The sequence below is a fragment of the Blennius ocellaris genome, assembly GCF_963422515.1.
Source record: "Blennius ocellaris genome assembly, chromosome: 9".
NCBI classification, from domain to species: domain Eukaryota; kingdom Metazoa; phylum Chordata; class Actinopteri; order Blenniiformes; family Blenniidae; genus Blennius; species Blennius ocellaris.
The window spans coordinates 8,491,030-8,513,943 of record NC_137658.1 but is presented as its reverse complement, the minus strand read 5'-3'; the positions used below and the strand labels follow the sequence as shown (position 1 = coordinate 8,513,943).

General features: G+C 40.9%; 1 protein-coding gene across 1 annotated transcript in view; it reads right to left on the bottom strand.

The window, feature by feature from the left end:
- Positions 1-20,951, bottom strand: part of trpc7b (transient receptor potential cation channel, subfamily C, member 7b) — a gene marked incomplete at both ends in the record, with an annotated part of 49,550 nt that extends 28,599 nt beyond the window's left edge. The window contains 4 exons of the mRNA XM_080502219.1: positions 2,495-2,659; positions 7,027-7,209; positions 14,753-15,515; positions 20,464-20,951. Of these exons, the coding sequence (XP_080358345.1) occupies positions 2,495-2,659; positions 7,027-7,209; positions 14,753-15,515; positions 20,464-20,951 (1,599 nt within the window). The remainder of the gene's footprint in view (positions 1-2,494; positions 2,660-7,026; positions 7,210-14,752; positions 15,516-20,463) is intronic.
- Positions 20,952-22,914: the final 1,963 nt, after the last annotated feature.

The following is a 22,914-nucleotide window of genomic DNA, read 5'->3' as shown; positions in this document are numbered from 1 at the left end:
GTGATAGCTGGCATAATTACCATACATACAACTGACTTGCTCAAGGATGGAATCCTGTATTAATGGAAAATATGACTCCCATGACAAGATATTTAACGCTCATTATTAATAATATTTGGTCATCTGTATTCATGAAGCCAGCATGAATTTGAATAGAGCAATACAAATGTATTATTTGTTGATCAAATATTGAGACTGCCAGTAAATGTTTTGGCGAATTAGAAGGTCTCACCGCCATCTTGTTTCAACTACATGTATCATCATCATACTAGATTATCGTAATGGATTTTATTATACTATTTCCTAATTCTATTGACCAATATGAACAAAGTATATCTGAATGCATATCTATTTGCCATCACATCAAAACCAATATAGGGTTCCGATAAAAACGTGATGAAACGATGAAATGTGATGTGGTTTGTGGTTTTGATAGTAGGGTGTTGTGGTGCTGCCAAAACTGAGAATATCATGAGCTGCAGAGGATGAGCAATTGAGGCAATATGCAGAACAAAATAGCGTGATTAGCTGCAGGTGCAGAAGAGCACACTATACACAATCAGCCAAATCACATCAAAGCCGTCTCTCTGCACCATATCCTATCTGTCTGCTTTCTGTATTTTTCCCCGTGTGCTTATTCTGTTATCTTTTTCATTATTGAATCCTTAGTGGACATTTGTTTTTGTTTGTTTTTTTTGTTTCTGCTGAGCCCCATGACACATTGTTGTTAAGCATGAATAAACATGCTTCTCCCCCCGTTATTTATTTCATTAAACTGCTTTTTCTATCCCACCCTCCATAGCAGTGATCTTTAAACATCTCAAATGTAAACAACTTTTTGTAATGACATGCATGAAAGAAAAAATACAAAGTGATAACAAAAACATCAGATGACGCCAAGCCCGCTATCCGAAAATAATCAATTATTTCTTAACACTGCTACTTTTTTTGGGCTCTCTCAGCTGTGTCACAAAAATTGCACACTGTGACATGCAGACTAATCGGTTGGTTGCTTCATATTCAAAAGTAATCCTACACACACAAATGTGCACACATTCACACTTGCACACATATTTAGATTGACAGGTGCAGACGGCACAACGCGATCAGATGCAGATATTGCCTCGTGATGGAATCACATATGTCACCAGAGGAGATGCACTCGCTGCGCTAAAACACTCCACATCTACACACACACACTTGACATCAGCTGCTCTTTTCCACTTTGTCTGCAAAATGACTAATTCATCGCTCACAAATACTGTGAACCACTCAGAAGTCCTCAGCGCTTTTCCGAATGATAGTACATTAGCACATTCACACACCTAAACGCGCACGCACACACGCATGTACACACACACCCACACACACACACACACACACACCATGATGAGGTTGAGGATTATTCAGGTTGATGAGAACATTTGCATAACCGCTCGCTCGACTGCTGCATGTGTGCCGTATTGTGTCACTTTACAAATTATAATTTGCCTGATGGAGTATTAGGAAAACCTGATAAATTGCCTTAAGCCCAATAATCAAATGATGATTACACAGCGCTCTATATACCGGAAATCTTGGATGTTTTTAGACAGGTTAGGCATTTTTCTGTCTGTGCATATTGGCACGAAGTAAACTGTCCCAAAAACTAGTGGGAAAGCATCTGGTCTGGATACATAACGTCATCTTATGACCTGAACATTTAAGATGACAAAGAGGAGCAATATATTTAGTTTTTCTGTGTGTGTAGAGCATATGCAGCTGTGATGTCGGCTTTCAAATGATCAAATACATTTATTATTACAATCACTGCTATTATAAATGAGCTAAATTCAAACTGAAGTAAGTTTACAAACAACAAAGTTGTTCACAACTAAAGTGACAGTAGTAGTTGGCGCCTTCGCCTCACGGGGGGGGGGGGGTATCCCTCGTTCTCGTCTGGGTGAAGTTTGCAAGCATTCCCCACGGTGACGATAAAGTGTGAATGAGAGTGTGTGGTCGTGTCTCTCTCTGTTTGATTTCACTTATTAGCAGCTGGGAATGATCCAGAGCAGAGAACCTGTGAATTGGGTAACACAGATAAAGAACAGGAACTGGATGGATTGAAAGAATCCCTTCAGCATTCAGTTTGTAGCTATTTAAAAAAAAATTCAAATGATTTAAAAAGGGATTTAAATGAGAGACATGTCATTCAAACTAAATGTAAAGCCGAGTCTGAAATGTCCCGAGACAAACACAGAAATGGTATTGGTTTGGTGTAAATGGTGCTGCAAACAGATTTCACATTTGGTGTGAGAACAACATTACACCCAGTGTATTGTGAGCAGCTGCCACTATAACATTAGTGACAAATGAGAACATTTCTCTCGGAAGTTATGGTAGAAATGAAAACAACTGTAATAATTATCCGATACTGCTACGAGTTGAGTTGCGCGGTTTAGTTTGTTGTTCAGTTTGGCTTAACACTGTGCTGGCGGATGCCGTGTGTTTATACCTTGCTGCATGGCATAATCCAGTAAGCGATAGCCAGGAAGGGCAGGCCAACGGTGACTCCCAGCACTGTCCCGCACTTCACACCGACAGACTGCTGCCTCAGGTCGGGCAGGTTTTCGTACCAAATCGTGAGCAGCTGCTGCTGGCAGTTTGGATGGGCAACAAACTGAAGGGAAAGAAGATGAGAATTTCAAATGAAAGAGTGACAAACCAAACGAATATGTTGATTCAGAACAGTTTATATCAATTAAAAAGTTTCGTCATAGATTTGCTTTTGTTTTAAACTCAACTCAACTATATTTGTAAAGCACTTAAAAAAAAAAAAACTACAGCTAAACCAAAGTGCTGTACATGAATAGACATGTAAAAAATGGATAAACTGAGCTGCCAGGATGTATTTCCAGAACGTGGCCTAACCAACCACATAATCGATTGCCCATTTTGGCTTCATCCTGTGAGTGGTCATAACAGGTTGTGGCACGTAACAGTTGAGAAAAAAATAAAGCGCAAATCTCGACAGCAGGTTTAAAACCACAGCACTTATCACGTGTCCATTATCATGACCTATATGACAGGTAGAATTTGTACTATAAGTCATTGAAATACTTCAATGTGACATGAAGGTTCACAACTTCATTGCATCCACGAAAAGGCTTCATAATGTTACTCTACATTTCAAGGTAGCTCAAGCTGCTGAGTGTGCTTGCTGTATTTAGAGCCACATTTATTTTGTTTTCATTAAAGTCTAACTCCATTATTCACAACGTGGTTGTATTTATGGCTGCCACTTTGCACCGCCTAGAGAGAGAAAAAAAAACCCCCCACCAACAAGCAGGTTGGAAAATCAATTTATTATACAACATGAAACAGAAACCAAGCAGCATATATGAAGGGCTGAGTGTTCACATTAATTACGGACTTCATTCCAAGAAAAAATGTGACAAATAGAAGCCTGAGAAGGTCTGATGAGGATGGAGAGGATGGATGTTTTTCCTCCAGCTGGAGGAAGGATGTGGACAACAGAACAATCGATGCTCAGTCGGTGGTCGACTCGTGTAGATTGTGTTGTGTATTATTCTTGGTCTGTGTCCTTGATCGAACCAAGATGTTCCCATCTGGTCAAACTTGCCATCCATTTGTTGCCTGTGTCTTTGTTTCCATCCATCAATCACCCCCCCCCCCCCCCCCCCCCCAAACACACACACACACACACACACCCATCAACCTCCATCGTCACATTTATCATTTATCCGTGCTGCAAGTTGACATCCATGGCTTACTTCTGCAAATGAGAACATTCACACATAAACAGTGTGTATTGGTGCTCTCATTCAGGTCTAAATAGAAGAAGGAAAGTCCTACAACACATGCAAAAAAGATTCTCACAGGTGTCCAGTGAGTAGTCTGTCATACCACTGGCCCATGACATGAACCCTCCCCGTGTCCAGCACAACACACAGTCATGCACCACCCAGTTTCCATGGCAATCCATCCTCCCCTCTCCTTGTCTCTCCTGTAATTAGCTACGTTGTTTTGGGCACACTCTGTTGTACAGGGTGAAAACAAAAGTACCCAACATGCAGACACACTCACGCAAACACGCACATATATATGCACAAAGGCACTCGCAATACTGTACACCTGATCACAAAACACAAGCGCATATCAGGGTCAAACAGAAACCCCACTGGATGAGAGGGTATAGTTTGAGCAAAACAGAAAAGGGATTTGGTCTGACATTTAGAAAATGCACCTCTGCTCAGCAGGGATTAGCTCTTGCAGAGAGGCTAAGAGTTATTTACTTCGGTCCTTTTGAGGCCACATGCATGGCATCATACAAAAACCCTCTATGTACTATATAGGTGCACAAAAGGCTCGTGGATACAAGCTTACACACAAGTCACACCAAAGCATTTTTAAACAGTTGTCTCCCTATATTCAGGGTTTCACAAGCTATATTAAAGTATATAAAGATAAGTAAAAGTATACTGTAAGTTTCAATGTTACTGTTTACAAGATTGAACATCTATTAATACTGGCAGTCTAACAAGAAAGTCATACAACTGCAAACATTACAATAGAAAGATTCCTTGAGTGTCATAGGTGCTGGGGTGGGCTACAGTCTCCAACCACTCAGCGACCTTCTATAATGCATTGGCTTAGTGATGACGATTCAACAACACCGATCAGAGTGACATATGTTAAATCAGCTCTTATCGTGGTTAAGAGTACAAAGTACAAAGTACAAAACTTTACATAAATGTAAAGTGTTCTATTTCTACATCCACCGTTTATGGAATACAAATGAACAAATAAATCATCACTATTGCATCAAATTACATTGTGAATAAAATACATTAATGGATCTTAGACAGTGGGATGGGCTGCCTGCCCTGCCCTTGTCCTGGCGTTCATTTATTTCACGAGTTGATGTGATGTGATTCATTATTGATCCCCTTACAGGACACGGTCTCTATGCTGTTTATCCATAATGGGGAGGTTAGCTCCAGGAGCTTCAATGCTCTGAATCAATTAGTCTTGAGATTATGGTTAAGGCTTCAAAAGATCCTGATCAAGGTTATAGCAAAAAATGCTTCACACTACTTCGGCATCACCTATGATGTAGTGTAATTACCATTGACAAAGACATGGATGGAACAATGGGAGGTAACATTTGATTAAGATATTTGACACAACCATGAGTTAAAAGAAAAACCAAACTAATACATCACCAATAAACAGACAAAAGACAGACTAACGAGCACTGACATAAGGACAGGTTACAATTGATAAACACAAACACAGAGGAGCCAAAGCTGGTACAAGCAGGTGAAGTGAAGCAACGTGAAGAAGTCTCCGCAGACAATGTGAAACTCTGCCAAAGGCTCCTGTGGACCGTGTGAGTTTACCTGTCATGGATTTTGACGGAAAAACATCACTCTGCAATGAATAGGAGGTAACAACCTCTGCAGTCTACTTCAGTACACAAGAGTAACAATATTATCTTCTATCTTATCTACATCCAGTTTTCCACCAATGTCTTTATGAAGTCAACCAGTGAAACAAAGAATCGAGCAACTGTTCTAGTAACATGGACATGCAGTTAAAATGTTTAGTATGGAAATGACAGGAGAATGTTTTGATACGGCGCGGGGCTGTCGTGCCATTCTCTGCTGCATTTCCAATGGTTGTTAAGGGCTGTAGCTCATAGCAGCAGCTCGTAGACTCTGTGGTGAAGTGACATTTCTGACACTGTCGGAAAATACTCTCAGGCTATATGTAGTCCCTCCACAAACCTGTCCCACTTTATATTGGAAAACCAGATTTTAAGCCATGATATGAGATGTTTTCAATATTGGTCATTCTCTACTAAAGATGGCTAAATCCACAGACGATAGAGCCATCTCAAGAATACACTGAAATGAACCAAGAGGTGAACTAAACCTGAAAATAAAGGAAACGTCAGGGGAAAAAAACCCATGAAATTGCAAAACAAGGCGAAATACAACACCAGGGATGCGACAGCACCTGTTGTTTTCCACATCGAACCATCCTACTTAAAGGATGCCTTAAGCAGGTGACCCTGGGAGCTGATGGGGTTGTGGGGGGGGGTCAAGGTTCTTGCTCAGGGACTCACATCAGTGACCTGTCTGCTGTGGGAATTAAACCTCCAGACCTCCAGGCCAAGACTGCCTAAAGCAAAAGCCATGAGGTGGCTTGTCACGGAAAGCTTGCTTGGATGAATACCTATCGAGGCTCCCTTTCTTGGTATTTTACACCATGCTGCTCTTTTTGGCCATTATTACTCACTACTATCCTGGAGAAAACAAAAATAAATTGGAGCGGCGTTGGCTTAGGCAGGTTGTCACCAAATCCAGGTTTGGCAGCTGAAATCTATTCTCCACTTGTCTATGTGCTGGAAGGCCTTTCGGCAATACAATGAACCACAAATCTTTTTGATGGACTGTGTGTGTGTGTGTGTGTGTGTGTGTGTGTGTGTGTGTGTGTGTGTGTGTGTGTGTGTGTGTGTGTGTGTGTGTGTGTGTGTGTGTGTGTATGACAGTGTAAAGCACTTCCACCTGCTAATAGGGTTACACTGTTACATATTAAAAGTTCACAGAGAATGTATTGCCTGCAGACTAGATTAGACCAATTCAATCTGAACGCAATCTATAGTATTTCATACTCACCAAATAAAGGATTTACATAAATAGGTACATAAAGGCTGACCACACACACCTCTCTCTTTTGTTAGCTTTTATGTGCTGTCATAGTCTCAGTGTCTTCTCCTTTGTTTTGCATTTTTGCATTCAAAGACCATTTGCAAGCAAACTGAAATTCACATTTTCAAGGGCACCAGAGATTGCTTGTTAGATCTGGTTCACAGTTCGGAAGACCATTCAAAATCGCCCAAGCAAAACAGTTTTTCCAAGAAACTCTCTGAAGAGGACTCTGGTCTGAATCAAACGGGGAAATCTGAACGTGCCGAATTAAACTTCACGTTTTTTTCAACAGCCGCTCTTGTTTTCTTACCTTCTTTACTTCAAACTTGATGCCCAGTTTGACACGGCTGAGGCAGGGTCGGTTATAGGCGGTAGGTGGGCACTGATCCACATCGCCGTTCAGTATGGCCTCAACTTCCTCTGTGTTCCGGCAAAGGTCCAGCACGCCCACCACAAAGTCCTTGCATTGCATGGACAGCTTACGGTAATCATTCTGCACCGGAGAGGAGGTGGACAGTTGATATGGGAAGAAAAGACAAAATGAAGAAGATTTTAGCTGAGAAGTCACCTTCAGGTGTCACCGTTAGACATTCATTTATCTACAATATGAGCGAGGACAACATAAATTATAGGATTCATCAGATTGTGACAGTCTCCAGCTGCCCCTTTGTTTTTGTCTTTTTGGTCCCTTGGTTGGTGCTGCCTTTTCCGCCCTTGTTTTACACATCACCTCAGATATTCTCACATCATGCACTTTGGTGCCCTCGCTTCAATCAAACTCACAACCAGCGCTCTTTGTATTCTGTCTGAGTGCTATCTCGTCTTACAAAAGCTGGCGATTGGCTGCCGACTCAGCTGGCATCTGTCTGCCTGTGTAAAGTGAAGTCACCCACCTCCACAGCCTTTTGTGTGATTTCTAAAAAAAAAAAAAAAAAAAAAATCTGTTGAGCATTGCTTGAAACTGTTTCTTCAGCCTTTTGACATGAGAAATGTCAACGTCACATATAACATCATAACATAGGTCAAGTCCAAGAAATCGAACACGTGAATTGGTTTGTTGACCTTTCCCATTTATACCTTCACTTGACAAAATATACAAGTCATACCACAATCCATAAAGCAGCAAGAATTGAAGTAATTAAAATTATGTGGAAAAGAATATATGGGAGCCACTCTGATTTCTTCATAATTTTTAATCAGTTAATTTTGGTTAACTTAAAATAAATACCTAAAAATCCGCCCAAAATCCACAATATTTTGGTAAACTAAGGTTTTTTCCATTATAAGATAATGTTGACAAATGTTTGGTTACAAAGGCAATAAAAGGGACAAATCTTCACATGCTAGTTGCACCCTCAAACCCACAGTTACACTTATGGGTTTGAGCCTTTTTCCTGAATCATTTTTATTTGCCTCCATTTAACTTAAAATCATTTGTGCTCTATGATACTGGCCAGTCTTGACACGTAAACACTTGTGATGTTCCGAAAGTAGATTTACCTCCCCGAAAGGCCTGTGGCATCCCCCAGGTGTTCACCACACTTAACATTAACAAATGTTACACCTACATATAAATACATGTATGTACTTCTAATAAGCAAATTAAGGCTGTAGATGTAGGAAAGTGATGATAAAGGGCATTTTCTTTCACAAGTGTATGGGAGTTTAAAGGAAAAATGACCTTAACTGAAGGTCACATTGCCATAATTGGCATGTATACACAGTACAATTAATGAGTGCCGATGAAGAGCACAAACCTTTTCCAAAGTGGCTCACTGTTGCAGTAACCTCTTGATCACACCAGATATGGAATGACGCCACTCTTGTGATTTATGTGCTTGTTCATCGTTCAGTACCAATTAGCATCTGATATACTGCTGTAAATGCAGCTTTTAACAAACAATATTAGCAGATTAGGTTTCTTGAAAAAATATTTTAATCAATCAATCAATCAATCAAATTTTTCAATAAAACTAAGTTCTTACAATCTGCACAGTTACCTTTTTGCCTTTTTCTTTCTTTCTTTCTTTCTTTTTTTCAACCTTCCTTCGCCCTCCTGCCTCATTCTGTTCAATGACAGTCAGTACACTGGGGCTCGGTTTCCCTGAAGAACATTTCTCATTACACATTCAACACCATGTTTGTGCTGTGTTCAAGCAAACCATCACAGTGTGTTGAAGCAAAACCTTCTTACATGGCTCGCTCCAGTAAGATAGTTGTCCCGTAATCTGGTTGTAAAATTATCCGTTCTGGCCTCAGTTTCTTTAAAAACATTTACCTGATTAATTGGGGGAATGAGGCTGTAGAGTATTATGGTGCACCTTGTGTTCATGAGGATCATTTATATTCCTCCAGCTTGTGACCCTTTAAGAAAACGTGTTTCCCTACGGAATGTCTTGGACAACGTCCGCCTTGAATACAAATGAGTGTTTTGTGAAATCACGGTGTTCGTACTCTTGCACACCATCCAGTCGCAAAACATAAATTTTATCCTCTGGTCCAGAAACAGGGAGGAATATTCCATAAGGTTGGTGTGAAGGCCCATCACTCTCTTCAAATTAAAATTAAAATAAGGATGCGTGAAAGCTCATCTCAATTTCCACATCAAGCAACAGCACCTTCCGGCGAGAAAGACGGAAAAGTCAGCATTAAGTGTATTTAAGCCTCTGGGTAAAATAAATCAATTACAATTTTTTTCTCTGTGGTTAATCTTCAAAAAAGACTCTCTATCATTGATATCTACATTATATGACACACAACAAGGACACACATGAGCACACACATATATGAGCAAATCCAATCACACTGCACGGTATGAGGATTTTGCTTGGGGAGCTGAGATTAAGGAAAGTGAACGATGCTGTGAGATTGAAATTGTAGACTGAATGGTGTGAAACAGAGTGAGAATGGTCACAGATGAGTGAATTGAGACTGCACATGAGGCAAACGGAGGGAGAGGAGGAGATGTGAGACGGATGACAAGAAGAGAAAGATTGGACTTGAACCTTCACCTTAATCTTTTTTTTTATGTTCACCCGACATCTTCTGTCACTAAATTAACTAAAGGATTAAAATGGAACTTCAATTATAAAACTCCAATTTGAAATGCAAATGAAAATGAAAATCTGAAATTATATTTGTTTCTTCTGTGTTTCTGTATTATCTCAAATTGACATATTATGTAATCTTGACTTCTCACAGCTGTGGCCATGCTGAGTCTGAACTATAACCAAGAGGGAAGTCGAAGTGAGAAGTGGTGTTGAAGATATGTCAGAGAAGTGAATAGATCGGGAGATTGTGAGAAAAAAGGTTTGGTGTGAAAAGCAGAGGAAGGTTTGTCACAGGAGAGGAAGTAGGCATTAAAAAAACAAGGTGATAGAAAGGCGTGACAGACAAAAAAAAACAACCTCAATAGATAAATAACCCAAAAGTGACAGCTGTGATGGAGATCAGGACCAACTGCAACAAATACCCTCAAAACTGTGACTGTGTGACTATGTGACTGTGTAAGTGAAGAAAACTCGACAGTATCATCTGCTGTTACATCCTGACTCATCCTGTCTTGCATTTCAAACTATCCTGAGTAAATGATGAAGTTATCTTGCGTATTTTACTGTTTAGTGGTGTACAAAAAACATGAATTGTGGATAGTCAGCAAATACAACTGTAAGCATGAATCAAGATAGATTTAGTTCCCTGTAACATGTTATGCATACGAATAAAAATAAGACCTCAGCAGAAAGTGTATTAACACAATTACTTGCTACTGGTTGAAGATGGTAATGCACTGTGACTGACAAAACAGCACTTTAAACTGAAACCTTTAGTTAGTTTAAGCACGTTTTTCTTCAAGGAAATATAAAGGTTCCTGTGTTTCAACCGCATTCCGAAGTTTTGGAGTATTATACTATTCAGACTGATGAGTTTGAGAAAAGCAATGCATGTAAGTACTCTTATAATCTCGGAGGGTGACAGAAACAATTACCAACATTACAAATGTCAAATAACAATAAGACCATCGACAGGGAGGAGGTTTGACTTGCAGCTTTCAATCATGCATCAGATGGGAGAGATAATAAAACATGAAGTCTTGTAACAGGGTGCATCCAAATGGCAGAAATATTTGAGTCCTCTATGTCATCAAAAAAAATGATTCACAGCTCACTGTGACTTTTCTTTGAAGTCGTTCCCATTGAATTTGTTCTTTGACTTCTTTGCAAATATCCGACGCTGAAGCGTCTTGGTCTTGTGTTCAAAATGTCATATTTACACGGACAATGTTGCTAACGGCCTCAAAGCTAACAAGCTGCGCACAGTATAGCTGACTAAGAGTGAAGTGAAACAGGCATTCTCATTGGTCAAAGTCAAGCATTCTCAGCCAATCACCAATGGCACCTTCTTGCAAATGCACTGTTTTACACTAATGCCCATATATTTTTCAGTCAAACCTGAATACCAGATCAGCTACAGTCTTCTGCTGCATTGTTTTTTCTGCTCTTATACATACATCACAGGTATAGACAGAGAAAGGTGATGCGGAGCAGTGAACTCTATATTGCAGAGACTCGTAACACCCATCTCTCAAATAACAACATACTGCCGTTGGGATGATTTATGTTGCCAACTTTATTGCGAGTGACGAAATTAAAGAAATGTATCCTCCACAATTATTAATGTAGTATGGGTTCATTTTAGCTCTCATTATTCATTTTTTGACAGAAACTTCTTAGCATTGTAGGGGAAATGTCTGCATTTGAGAGATACTGTTTTTAACACCAGCCTGTTAAGTTCGAAGCCATAGTGGGGAATATTTAACCAGCGATACTGTCAACGAGCCTCTAGGTATTTATACCCAATATACAATCCCTTCTTCTGGTGCCACTAATTGAGTTTTTTCACATTTGTTTTCAGTACAAATTAACATTATTGTTCGATACTTCACTTGCAGAATTTTGTTCCTCATGCTAATATTTTATTACATTTCTTTGCCAGCAGCAAGATACCTTAACTTTTATTTCTCCATATAAAACCTGATTGACTATTGGCAGACTGTCAAAACATTATTACATATTTTAAATAAACAAGAAGATGATCTTAGGAAGGATGGGCATTCACATAAAAAGGGAAGAGTGGGGGGGGGGGTGATAATGAGATGGTAATGAGACAGATGAGCTCCAACACAACTCCGGTCCCTCAGGTGAGCCCTTCTCATTAACTTGTCTGAAGACAGGGAACAGAATGACAAGCACAACGAGTGAATATCAAACACAAAGCTGGCCAGAAAAGCGGAAGGAACATAGACATAAGGGTAGGCGGAAATTAAAAAGAGTGTTTGGGGACAAAAGAAAAAAAAAAAGAAAAAGAAAAACAACACATGAATGAATGAAGGCAAACAAATAAAAAGAGAGATGGGAACTGCAACATGATAAGATTGTTCTTATCTGGTTTGTCCAATTATAGGAGTTTGGTTTACAATTTAATGAGCTCAACTGTAAATATAATTGGGTGTATACTAAAACTGCAAACAAGAACTGGACAAATTCAGGATATTGCAGGCTGCTAGATGTTTCACCTATAAACTGAACCCGTTTAGAAACCTGTACACTGGATGAGACGAAGTGAAAGAAAACCAATGCAAAGAAACACCAGAAAATCTCATTAATAAACTAGTTGACTGACGTGTCAGTAAAGGTGCTAAAACTAAGAGAAACATCTTCTGGCTTGAGGTGGAAGAAGGAAATTGTATTAGCAAAATAGTTAAAAATATATATATTTTTTTTCTTTCTCGTAGTTATTTCAGCCTTGAATATGAGCTGGCTCTAAAGGATAGTGTGTTACAGATGGGCTTGAGTTAGTAAACTGGACCACGCCAATATTTATTCCCCCTCTGCCCTAAGCATAGGTGTATTTGAATGATGTAATCAAGGAAATGTAACTTCTTAGAATGAAGAAAAATTGATTACTGCCAGTTTGAGCTCATAGACAGGAAGTTGCATTGTTTTATACTGTATTCTGCATATTGCGAATCAATCTGAAGTTGTCAAAATTAGATCGGCACATGTTGCATAAATCCATAATGGAACACATTGTCATTCTCGGGGTGGGGCCTCGATTCCCCAAGAGCTGGGAAAAAAATGATCGGAGCGAGAATTTAACAGGTTTAACATGTTTAAATGCTTATTCATGAGTGTGTCATTTGCCAGTGAGTGTGATGGCCTTAATATCCCGAGCCAAATGATTTGGTACAGACTTACTTGCTGGCACAGTCGGAGGGAATTACTTTCCTTTCCACCTCAAGCTGCTACTTAAGAGCTTGAACACGTGTCCCTCAGAGTGTAACATGTTGTACCTCGAGCCCAAAGCAATCAGCCTGAAGCAGGAAAGATGCCAGCATAGAGCTGGGTTTGATCTCTAATAATCAAAATTACTTTCCACTCAGTTAATTTACCAAACATCACAAATGTGCAACATTTTTGAGCAAATTTTAATATCGTGCATCCAATAGCCTCTTACCATTCGCCATCACACTTCTGCCATTAAAACCCAGCCCTCATCTTAATCTACTTTTAACCTCAATCCTTAAACTATATGTTTTAAGTCTTCAACACTTATATGTGGCACCATCAACATTTTTTTTTTAAATGGGTCCTCGCAAAGAGAGCAATACAAACCCACACACATACACATTTCTATATATCATCATTATTTTTTGCTCTGCCAGCACAATCTTAGTGGTGAGATGCAGTTCAGTCGCTGTAGTAGAATGGATGCATTTGTTCCTCTCGGTCAAAGTCCGCAAAATTTATTTCTACTCCTTCCTCTCAAACAATAGAGAGTTCCTTCTTTACAATTCTTATTTCAACATAACGTGATTAGCGATTCGATTGGTAACCAGTGCCGAAGGAAGAGTATTAAAATGTTAGTGGAGTACTGGGAAATCCTATAAAGATGAAAGTCGAGTCATTTTTTGCGAGGAAAATGGATAAAACACTGGCAGAGGCCAAGCTACAGATTTTCTTTAAGAATTGTATTTCTTTTGTACCTCAACTGAAAAAAATATACATGAAGCTGTAAAAGAATTGTGCACATAGTTATGCCACACCGATAAATAGGATCAGGTTGTAAAGATTAATGATGGAGTAACTTGAAAGTTGGTCAAATGTATCTTTAAAGACCAGTGACCAGCAAATTAGGTATGAAATCTTTCCCTGAGGCTACTGGCAATGAAGAAAAGGACAGACGATGTTTGCAAATGTGTGACAACTTAGGAAACTGTTTAGTGTGTGCTCAGTGAAAATGACAGAAAAACATGGAAATCTGAAAAATTTGAAAACAAAAGAGAAAAGACGATATCCTCTGTTGAAAGATTCATACAACGTGTCAAAGTAAGAGCATGTGCTGTTTTTGATCAGTGTTAAGTTATATTGCTGAGCCCGCCATGTTCAGGGACTTCCTGCAATGCAAAAAGTAGCTCATTCTGCAACTCAGAAATCAGAATTACTGAACTGATGTTTACCAGATAAGTATATGTCTTATACACCATGTTAGTTTTAATTGAGGCAGCCATGTAGTCGTTTGGATACTGCACAGGCCTAAGTAAAGAGTTTCCCCACGGGATGCATGGGTAAGGATGGGGTTAATTATTGTCACAGAGCAGCAGTAACTGAAAAGGATGGGTAATGACAGTTACTTTTTTTTTTTACTATAGTTCACTTCATTATAATGTTAATTTCCAATCGCATTATCATCCACAACTCGTACAGACAGAAAGAGCAAGACAGAGCACAGCTATGTGGAAAACATGTAATAAAGATTTTGGAAAATCACTGAAGCAAGTGAAGTCTATTGTGTCACCTGGACATGTAGTTGTGTTGATTCTATACTATGGACACATATAACTCTTTTGATTGATTTATCTACCAGAATCAGCTTCAGTCGAAAATGAATAGAAATGCTTCCTGCATCGTTCTCGGATGGATTGCGATTAATTGATTCAGCAAAGACAAAAGCGGAGAAAAACACAGAATTCAGCTCACCTTAAACTCCGTCTCGATGTTGGCCAGTCTCGCCAGTTCGTTGCTCAGCTCGAGGGCAGTCAGCACAGGATCTTCACTGTTGAGTGACAGGTAAGCTGCACTGGCAAGACCCTTGTATGCATTCATCCTGGACCGCGAGTGGCTGAACGAATCCTTCTTCTGTTTCTCCACGCACTCTGAACACTTACAGAAATAGTCATGAGGCTTCTCAATGCGAGCCCCCTTCGACAAGAGGATGTGGACAATCTCGTACTCCTGGCAGTGAGCAGCCAGGATGACGGGCGTGACGTCATGAGAAAACCGCGTTCCATCTTCGTCGTACGCATAAAAGTCATCGTCCCGCATCTCCTGCTCCAGAGGGCTCAAGGCCAGCCGAAGACCCCCGCCGAAAGCGGGATGGGCAAGAATGGCTTCAACAATTCGAACGTAACCTTTGGAGATAGCCAATAGCAGCCCATCCCCGATCCGGGCTAAACCATCCTTCTTCAGCAGCAGCTCGGTCACCTCCAGATGCTCGTTACCCACTGCCAGTTGCAAAGCATTCTGGCCCATGTAGTCCACACAGTTGAAGTTCAGGGTTTTGGACTCCTCCAGCATTTTGCGAACCACAGGAATGTTTCCGTATTCGGCAGCATCCAGAAACCGCTCCTCCTCCGCGGTGAGGGCCGAGCCACGCTCGTTAAACATGTAGGCTGGGCCCCGCACCGCCTGGCGACGCCCCTTCTCCCTCAGCGTAGTGTGCCGCCGGTGCATGGCTTCCACCCTGGAGACGGCAGAGAGAGGGAGAACCAGTGAAATGAAGCAGAGGAACAACTGATTTTCATAATAGAGGTGAGAGGAGATGTAAGAAACAGAGTGATGGGCACCAAAGTGGAAAACAGAAAAAGAAACGGTACAGGTAAGAAGAAAACCGCATCATTAGTTTCATCCAACTTCCTATGGTGTATCAAGGAAAAGTCATTAGTGTCTCCTCCAGTGCATGTCTGCTGCGGACAGGGTTGACTCAAACACAATCAGCAGTGCTTAACACAGGCTTCTCTCCTGATCTCATAGAAAACATCACCAAGACATCAGTGATGTATCTGCTCCTGGCTCGATCAATAAACTGCAGCCAGGGTCAAAGCATCGCTGAGTGGCCATCTCAGGTCAATAGCTGTGATTGGCAAGGCGGAGATGAGGTTGTCAGTTTAATTGGCTCGGGCATGACAAACTCACACAACACAAGGGAGGTCATCGAAAACGACTCTTTGACCGTTGCTGACGGTGTCTTTACCTGTCGTCGCTTGTCTACAGGCGTGAACATGTACCTTGGGCTCTAAACAAACACCTTCATAATCGTTGCATATTCAAATGTGACATACAAGATGTCACATTTGAATATGTATAATCACTGTTGTTGATGCAATTGCATTTTAAAATTGTAAAAATCTACTATGCTATGATCTCTGACTGTGGTATGCTTCAATACACTGACCTAATCACAGGGAAAGAAAAAAAAAAGACCTTGAAGGTCAGGAAAAAAATGTCTGGGAAGCTTTGAAATGAAAATAAGGAAGGGGAAATCAGGAGTGGCCTTGGCGAATAAGTTATTGACCAGTACAGATTGATTTTCCACGTTGAAATAACCAATTCAGACACGAGATTTAATTTAGAAAAGGCTAATATGATAGTGTGTCACTCAGCGCCTAATCAGAACAGTCCTGATTGAGTGGGCTGAAGGAAATCACATCGACTTGTGAACTTACATCATAATCGGTTAGGCCTGTCTATATCAAATATTAATAAAACAAAACCAAAAAAAACAACAACATTATGTTAGTTGAATTCGTTTAAATCCTTTTCACTTGTGTGTCTGTGTGCATAATGCAGATGTATATGTGTGCACAGACAGAACATCGAAGGAAAAAGGTTAAAATGAAGGGCAGACATACGCTCCCCATCAAAGAATGGAACAGCGAAGCTGAAGAGAATATATCAAGGCAAAGCTTGTGGATGCGTGTATAGAACAACCACAGAAAGGTAGGGGGAAAAGATGCTCCTGATTCAAAGTAAGGCTCTGTAGAATTAGATTTTTCTATTCATACAATCAGCTGTGCATGCCCTGGGCATCAATCAATTGGGAAAGGAGTGAAGGGCCTTTTTTTCTCTAGCGTTCACACGCACACATATCCAATATATGGATATTGGATCCAATATATGTTATTTGTAAAATGTAATGCATACCAATACGATCTTATTATTTTGTTTACTTAAAAAGAAGAATGTTGTTTTCTTAGGCCACCGTTTGTGAGGTACAGTGGCTTATGACTGTATCCCACAGCCTCCTACCTCCATGTGCACAGAATCACTCCATACACCTATGTTTCGTAACATTTGATCCAGCTGGGGGGGGACTTGTGCCAATCCCAGCTGACCGTAGAGGCAGCGTGGTCTATACAGGTCAGCAGCCCATCACAGGGTAATTGCAGAGACAGACAACTACCCACACTCAAATACACATCGACAGGTACTTTTTCGAGTAACAATCAACCTCCAAGGGAGTATTTGTTGGATGTGACAGGAGACCCGGAAATCTGCGACGCATTGCAAGACATGGGCACACAGAAAGAACCCCAAGCCTGGCTCCAAATTGAGGTCATTCTTCCTGGGAGGCCAAAGTGACAGTCACACATAGTGTGTGGTCGCACTATCACTCTCGCGCACATATTTGTTAGCGTAAGAGGGATTCCTCATGAATGGATGAATAAATCTGGCTGCCAGGTCATTTAGATAACCTTATAGTCAGGTAATGAATCGCCATTTTCCATCCCTCTCCATCCGCCTCCCCATCCATCTTCGACTGTTTGTGATTCAGATCTTAAATGCAATTTACTTGCATCATTTCTATGCAGAATTAAAGTCACGTGGAGAGGCAGAGGCAGACACAATGGAGATGACTCGACAGGCAGGAACGACGTCTGTGTATGTCGGACAGACCGTCAGGAGGATAGGTATGAATGTGCACTGATTTTATCCACTGTGTGTGATTGTATTCATGCATCTTTTATCAGTTTAATGATTTGACAGATGAACTCACCACATGGCAGTATTGGGATGAAGTTGGCCTTGCAATCAAACACATGCTTCACGCTCCAGCGAATTCCAGCCTTTTGTATTGAAGCCTCTCACTCACACACAAGCAAGTGTCTATTTCACACATCCTCTGTATTAATTGCTTATTGTTTTGATTTATATGTTGCTTTAACCCATATTTTTCCACTTATTTCTTTTATCTCTTCTCTTCTCCTGTGATGTATGGTTGTTTGGTATGCCTCGAGTTAATCTGTGTGTGAATCTGCATTCATGCACAATGTTTTGTACAATACGTTTGGGTAGGAATGCACTTTTGTTTCAAGATGAGAATTATAAGAACAGGGCAAAAAAAACAACTGTATATTAGTTGAAATGTCTGTCAAAAATGACAGCATTGAAGCAGACAATACCTCAGGTGCCTCCATGTGTGCCCTTATGCTAAACTTTTTTACTGTCTTAACTGCCCATTTGCTTGTTAATACTTTCCTTTATCGGATCCTAAGCGAAGCAGGCGATGAAGTGTATTGTCACTACGCCTGGAAGGGAGGTAGACTCAGTCTCACAGAATGGAAAATCAATGGGTTTTGATTCATAGTGAAATCAGCAGTGATGGTAACCTTTTCACACCCAGTGATTTTGTGTTGATGGACTTCTCACTCCATTATTGCTTCTCAATCTTGAAACAACACCGCATTTGAGCTTCCACTGAGTTAACTACGTTCATGTTTCGGTCAGAGCCCGCCACAGATCACTCGGAGTGGCTGTCCAATCACAGAGCTCACTCGCCTATTAACAACAGAAACTGTCAGGAGAAAGGAAGACCTTCTTGTCTCAGCACTGAATGTGATTCCAACACACCGCCACAGCATATTCTAAAATCTTCCCCTATTTAGCAAAAGTTCTCACTCTGACATTTTAGAAATTTAATTGGCTCCAGTTTAGATCACCAAGTTGTACAATTTCAATCTGGATCATAGTTTCAGTAATTAAGTACATTTGGAAAGCCCGAAATCTCACACTTGGATGTTATATAAGCATTATAATGAGGTATGCTTTTTGTTTTTTGTTTTTTAAACCCAGAGAACGATATTCAATGTGGAAAAAACACTTGTCTGGAGTGGCAGTCATGTGAATGTTGCTCATAAATGTGTTGCATTAACTCCAAGTAGACAAGCAAACAGTGACTGGACATCTTTTATGGATGCAATGATTATGTGAGGAGCCCTAAATGTTATGGAGATCACTGCTTTAGTAAAATTCCATAAAATGGATGTCAGCGTGAGTTTTGCGGCCGCACACTGAGTTGCATAATCAGGTCTTATTTGCACACAATGTTCTCCTTTTCTGAGATGAACTTTGGGAGGTTGGACCAAGTGACTTCTAATCAGCGCCAAGCAATCAATTACGTTGGGTCATTCACTGGTGAGCCAGGGACAGGAGGAAAAGGAGATGAACCAGGTCTGAAATCAAATAATGAGAATTGAGAGTGAGAAATGTGTTTCTGCTCAGCAGGAGTATGTACAAAAATCCTCTCATGAGTGACAACTTTATCAGTACGAAGACACAAGCAGAATATTTCAGAAGAGCTGAATTCTCAGCTCTCCCTTTGCCTTTATCAAATGCATAGGCAGACTTCCTTTCAAGCAGTAAATTGCCAATTCTTAAGATCAAAGGTGAATTTCTCACCGTAATTTAGTGATAATGAGAAACAGACATGTCTCCTCTCCTCTGCACCCTCTTTCACACAAGACACACGCATACATGGGAGGCCAATATTGAGCCAAGTCAGGCAGCAGTGAGCGCATATATGCTTCTCCTCCATGCGAGGCCTTTTAAGATGAACACTGAGGTATCAAAGAGGCAGACCAGGGAAGATCAAAGACCCAGCACTGAGGCCTGGCAGTCTCAGTGTCTGATAGTGATAGCTAAGCTGGCACTGCTACATGAACCTACATTAAGTGTCATCATATGTGTGCCACTTTGTCTCCGTGGATAGTTTCTACATGAAACAATTTCACTGGAATTGTGACAATCCAATGGCTTTGTGAGCCTTTATCTCAACGCTAGGCAAATACATTTATATGACATTTTATATAAATTATTTACATGAATTATATTGGGGACCACTATATTGTACACACACACCTAGTGTTTATTTATTTATTTTGCACTCGGATCAATCAAGATACTTTTTCTCAACAAATAAGTGGGGGAAAAAGACCAGAGAGAGATGGGGGACACAACAGCGCAGGCTATGATGAAAGCAAAGCAAAGTGGAACTCATGTAACCTTTAATTCATCTACAAATGTGTGCAGTTCAGTCACCTCGTTATAGTCAATAACAAATGTAATCCATAGCAGACATTATAAAGCACATGACAATGAAAGGTGGTCCATGCACAAGCTGGGTGCTGCTAAAACTCCTGGTTGCTTTATACTTTACAAAAGTGACCTCTACTTGTTGACATTCCAGGTGGATTATGTGCTCTTTATTTAATTCTCCTCCCTCAAAATAGGTTTGCCATTTAACCGCTTTTGCGTAACTGCAAAGTTCATAAATAATCGCCAGACCCTGACCCAGGCCGGCTCACAGGACAGGGGGAATTACACTGTGGGTGCAACAATAAAGAGGGACTCACGCTTGTCGGGATTCCGAGTTGAACTCTGTGTCTATGTGCTCTGCAGAGAAGTGGTTCCCGTGGTCCGTGAGCTCCGGGTCCCGCTGGAGTCTCTGTCCACGGTGCTGAAAGCGCTCAGCGGGCGCCGAGCCGCGTCCTCTCCACTTGGGGAACGGGTCATCGTGCCGGTCGAGCGTCAAATCAAGCCGCACGTCCGGCCGCGAATACAGCGGAGAGCCGGGGTCCACCGCGCGCTGGGGGAACTTTGGCGGCGTGAAGTGCGTGGACACCTCGAGTTCCCGGTCCTCTGGAGAGGCGTGGAGACACTCCGGAGAGGCGAGGTAAGGCGGGTCCGTGTCCCCCAGAAGAGGAGAGGCGGAGGAGAAGAGGTCCAGGGGCCGCGAAGAGGAAGGTGATCCTCGGGGAAGACTGACTGACAGAGGCGGGGAGGGAGACTCGGAGAGATGCGCTCTCCCGCCGCTGTCGCTTTCCTCTCCCTCGTCACACATTTGGAGAGTTCCTGTGCAACATTTACTTTGAAATAAAGAAATGTGCCCGTGCGACGTGGCGTTTGACAGCGTTTGTCAAAGTTTCGAAAGGACAAGTTTCTTGTGAGCGGCGCAGCAGCGATGTGCACAGAGCCTCCACCTTGGCGTTCGCCAATTAGAGCGCTCCCGGAGTGCGCGCGCAGGAAGCCAACCCTTTACAAAATGGAAGAGATGAAGTGTCACCAGCTCAATAAATTTACTCACACTGATCAACGGACGCATTTACGCAATTTCAGTACTGGAATTGATGTAAATAAATGCAGGTGTACATTTTGAAAATAGCTTTAATGGATCAGCTGATTTGATTGATGGGCAACAACAGTACTTATTCTATTTGACCAAAACACATAACCTCATTTCAAAAAAGTAACAAACTGACCCTGCAAGTTTCATTAAGCTAATTAAAACAACAATGTCCTCCATTTCCAGTAACGATCTCTTCCTTTTGAAGTCGTGTTTCAATGGAGAACAGGGTTAAGGGAGACAGATAATTAAGGGGTTAATTAACATCCCCATCGGTTGTTGGCCAATTACTGGCATCATTTGTGTTCAGCTCCAGAAAACAAAAATGTGAATACTGTAGCTCACAGGTGTCTTTAGACCAGGGGATCTGAAAGAGTGGGAGGAAGAGCTCCCCTCTCACAAAGGTACAAAAATACCAAATCACCTTACCCTGACACTGACGCTGCATATTTTGTTGTACCTCAAGTAGTAATCATTGGTTGAAACCCAGGCAGCAAGATGTTGATAATATAAGTGTTAAACTATATTGTGGTCTATGGTAATAACAACTCTTGTCGTTCAGGTAAAATAAATGTTAATGTTAAATCCAGGAGGTCTAAATAGGTAAACTGCAGCTGTTGTCCTGTGCTTATGCTTTCACACTACAGTTTTCTTTTATTTTGCTTTAAGTAGTCACTCCTTACAACAATTCAGTAAGGGAAAATTCGTTTTTATCAAATCCATTTCATTCTCCAATTATTTCTTCTTTTTTTAATCTGGATTTCAAAAGAAATTTAGATAATAATTTATTTATTTTTTTTACAAAAATCCCCTGGACCTTCTTGTTTCCCTGCTGTCGCTACAACCCCCCCCCCCCCCCCCCCAGATCTCTGTGGTGATTTCACACTTGGCAACCACTGGTTTAGACAAACCTGAACATTTTTTGTATAAAGTATGAAGCAGATGAAGGATATCCAGAGCCTGGCTGTGTCCATGTCCTCTGTGTGTGTATGTGTGTGTGTTAGGTCCTGTAATTGGACGCAGAGACCCATTAACTATGATGAGAGACTTCCTGCTCCCCCACACAGACATTAACCAGTCCTGACCGAGGCCTTTGATCCACTCCTGTGTTTATGCACCCAACACCACAGATGGCAGTTTTAATTGGTGGTCATTTTTCTAACCGCACTATTAAAGTGTGCAAATTGTATTGTATATTAAAGTTTGTTGGAAAAAAAAAAAAAATATATATATATATATATATTAAACAATCCCTGAGCAAACTCTTTGAGGAGTCCAAAATATTTGTAATGGTTTCATCGCTTCTCTGAAGGTAAATAGTGTTGTGGCCGTTAACACTCTCACCGAACAGCAAGAATATACTTTACGTGGTTCAAGCCTGGGCTTAGGTGTCTTAGGTGTGTCTTTGTGTTGCACCAGTGCATAGAGAACATTGCCTTCACCCATTGTCAGAATTTGCTCAAAACAACGACACGTGCTGCAAAAAAGAAAGTTTTTCATTTTATCAGGTGTCAGGTTGGGAGAAAAACGTTAAACAGATAGCATGTTTGCTCATCTGCATTAAACACACGCATTTCACATCTTTGACCAATAACATCAAAAAAGTTATTTCCAGAACATATGTTATGATCAAGCTTCATGAACTCCCAGACTAGAATAGTAAGGAATCACTTGCATCTTT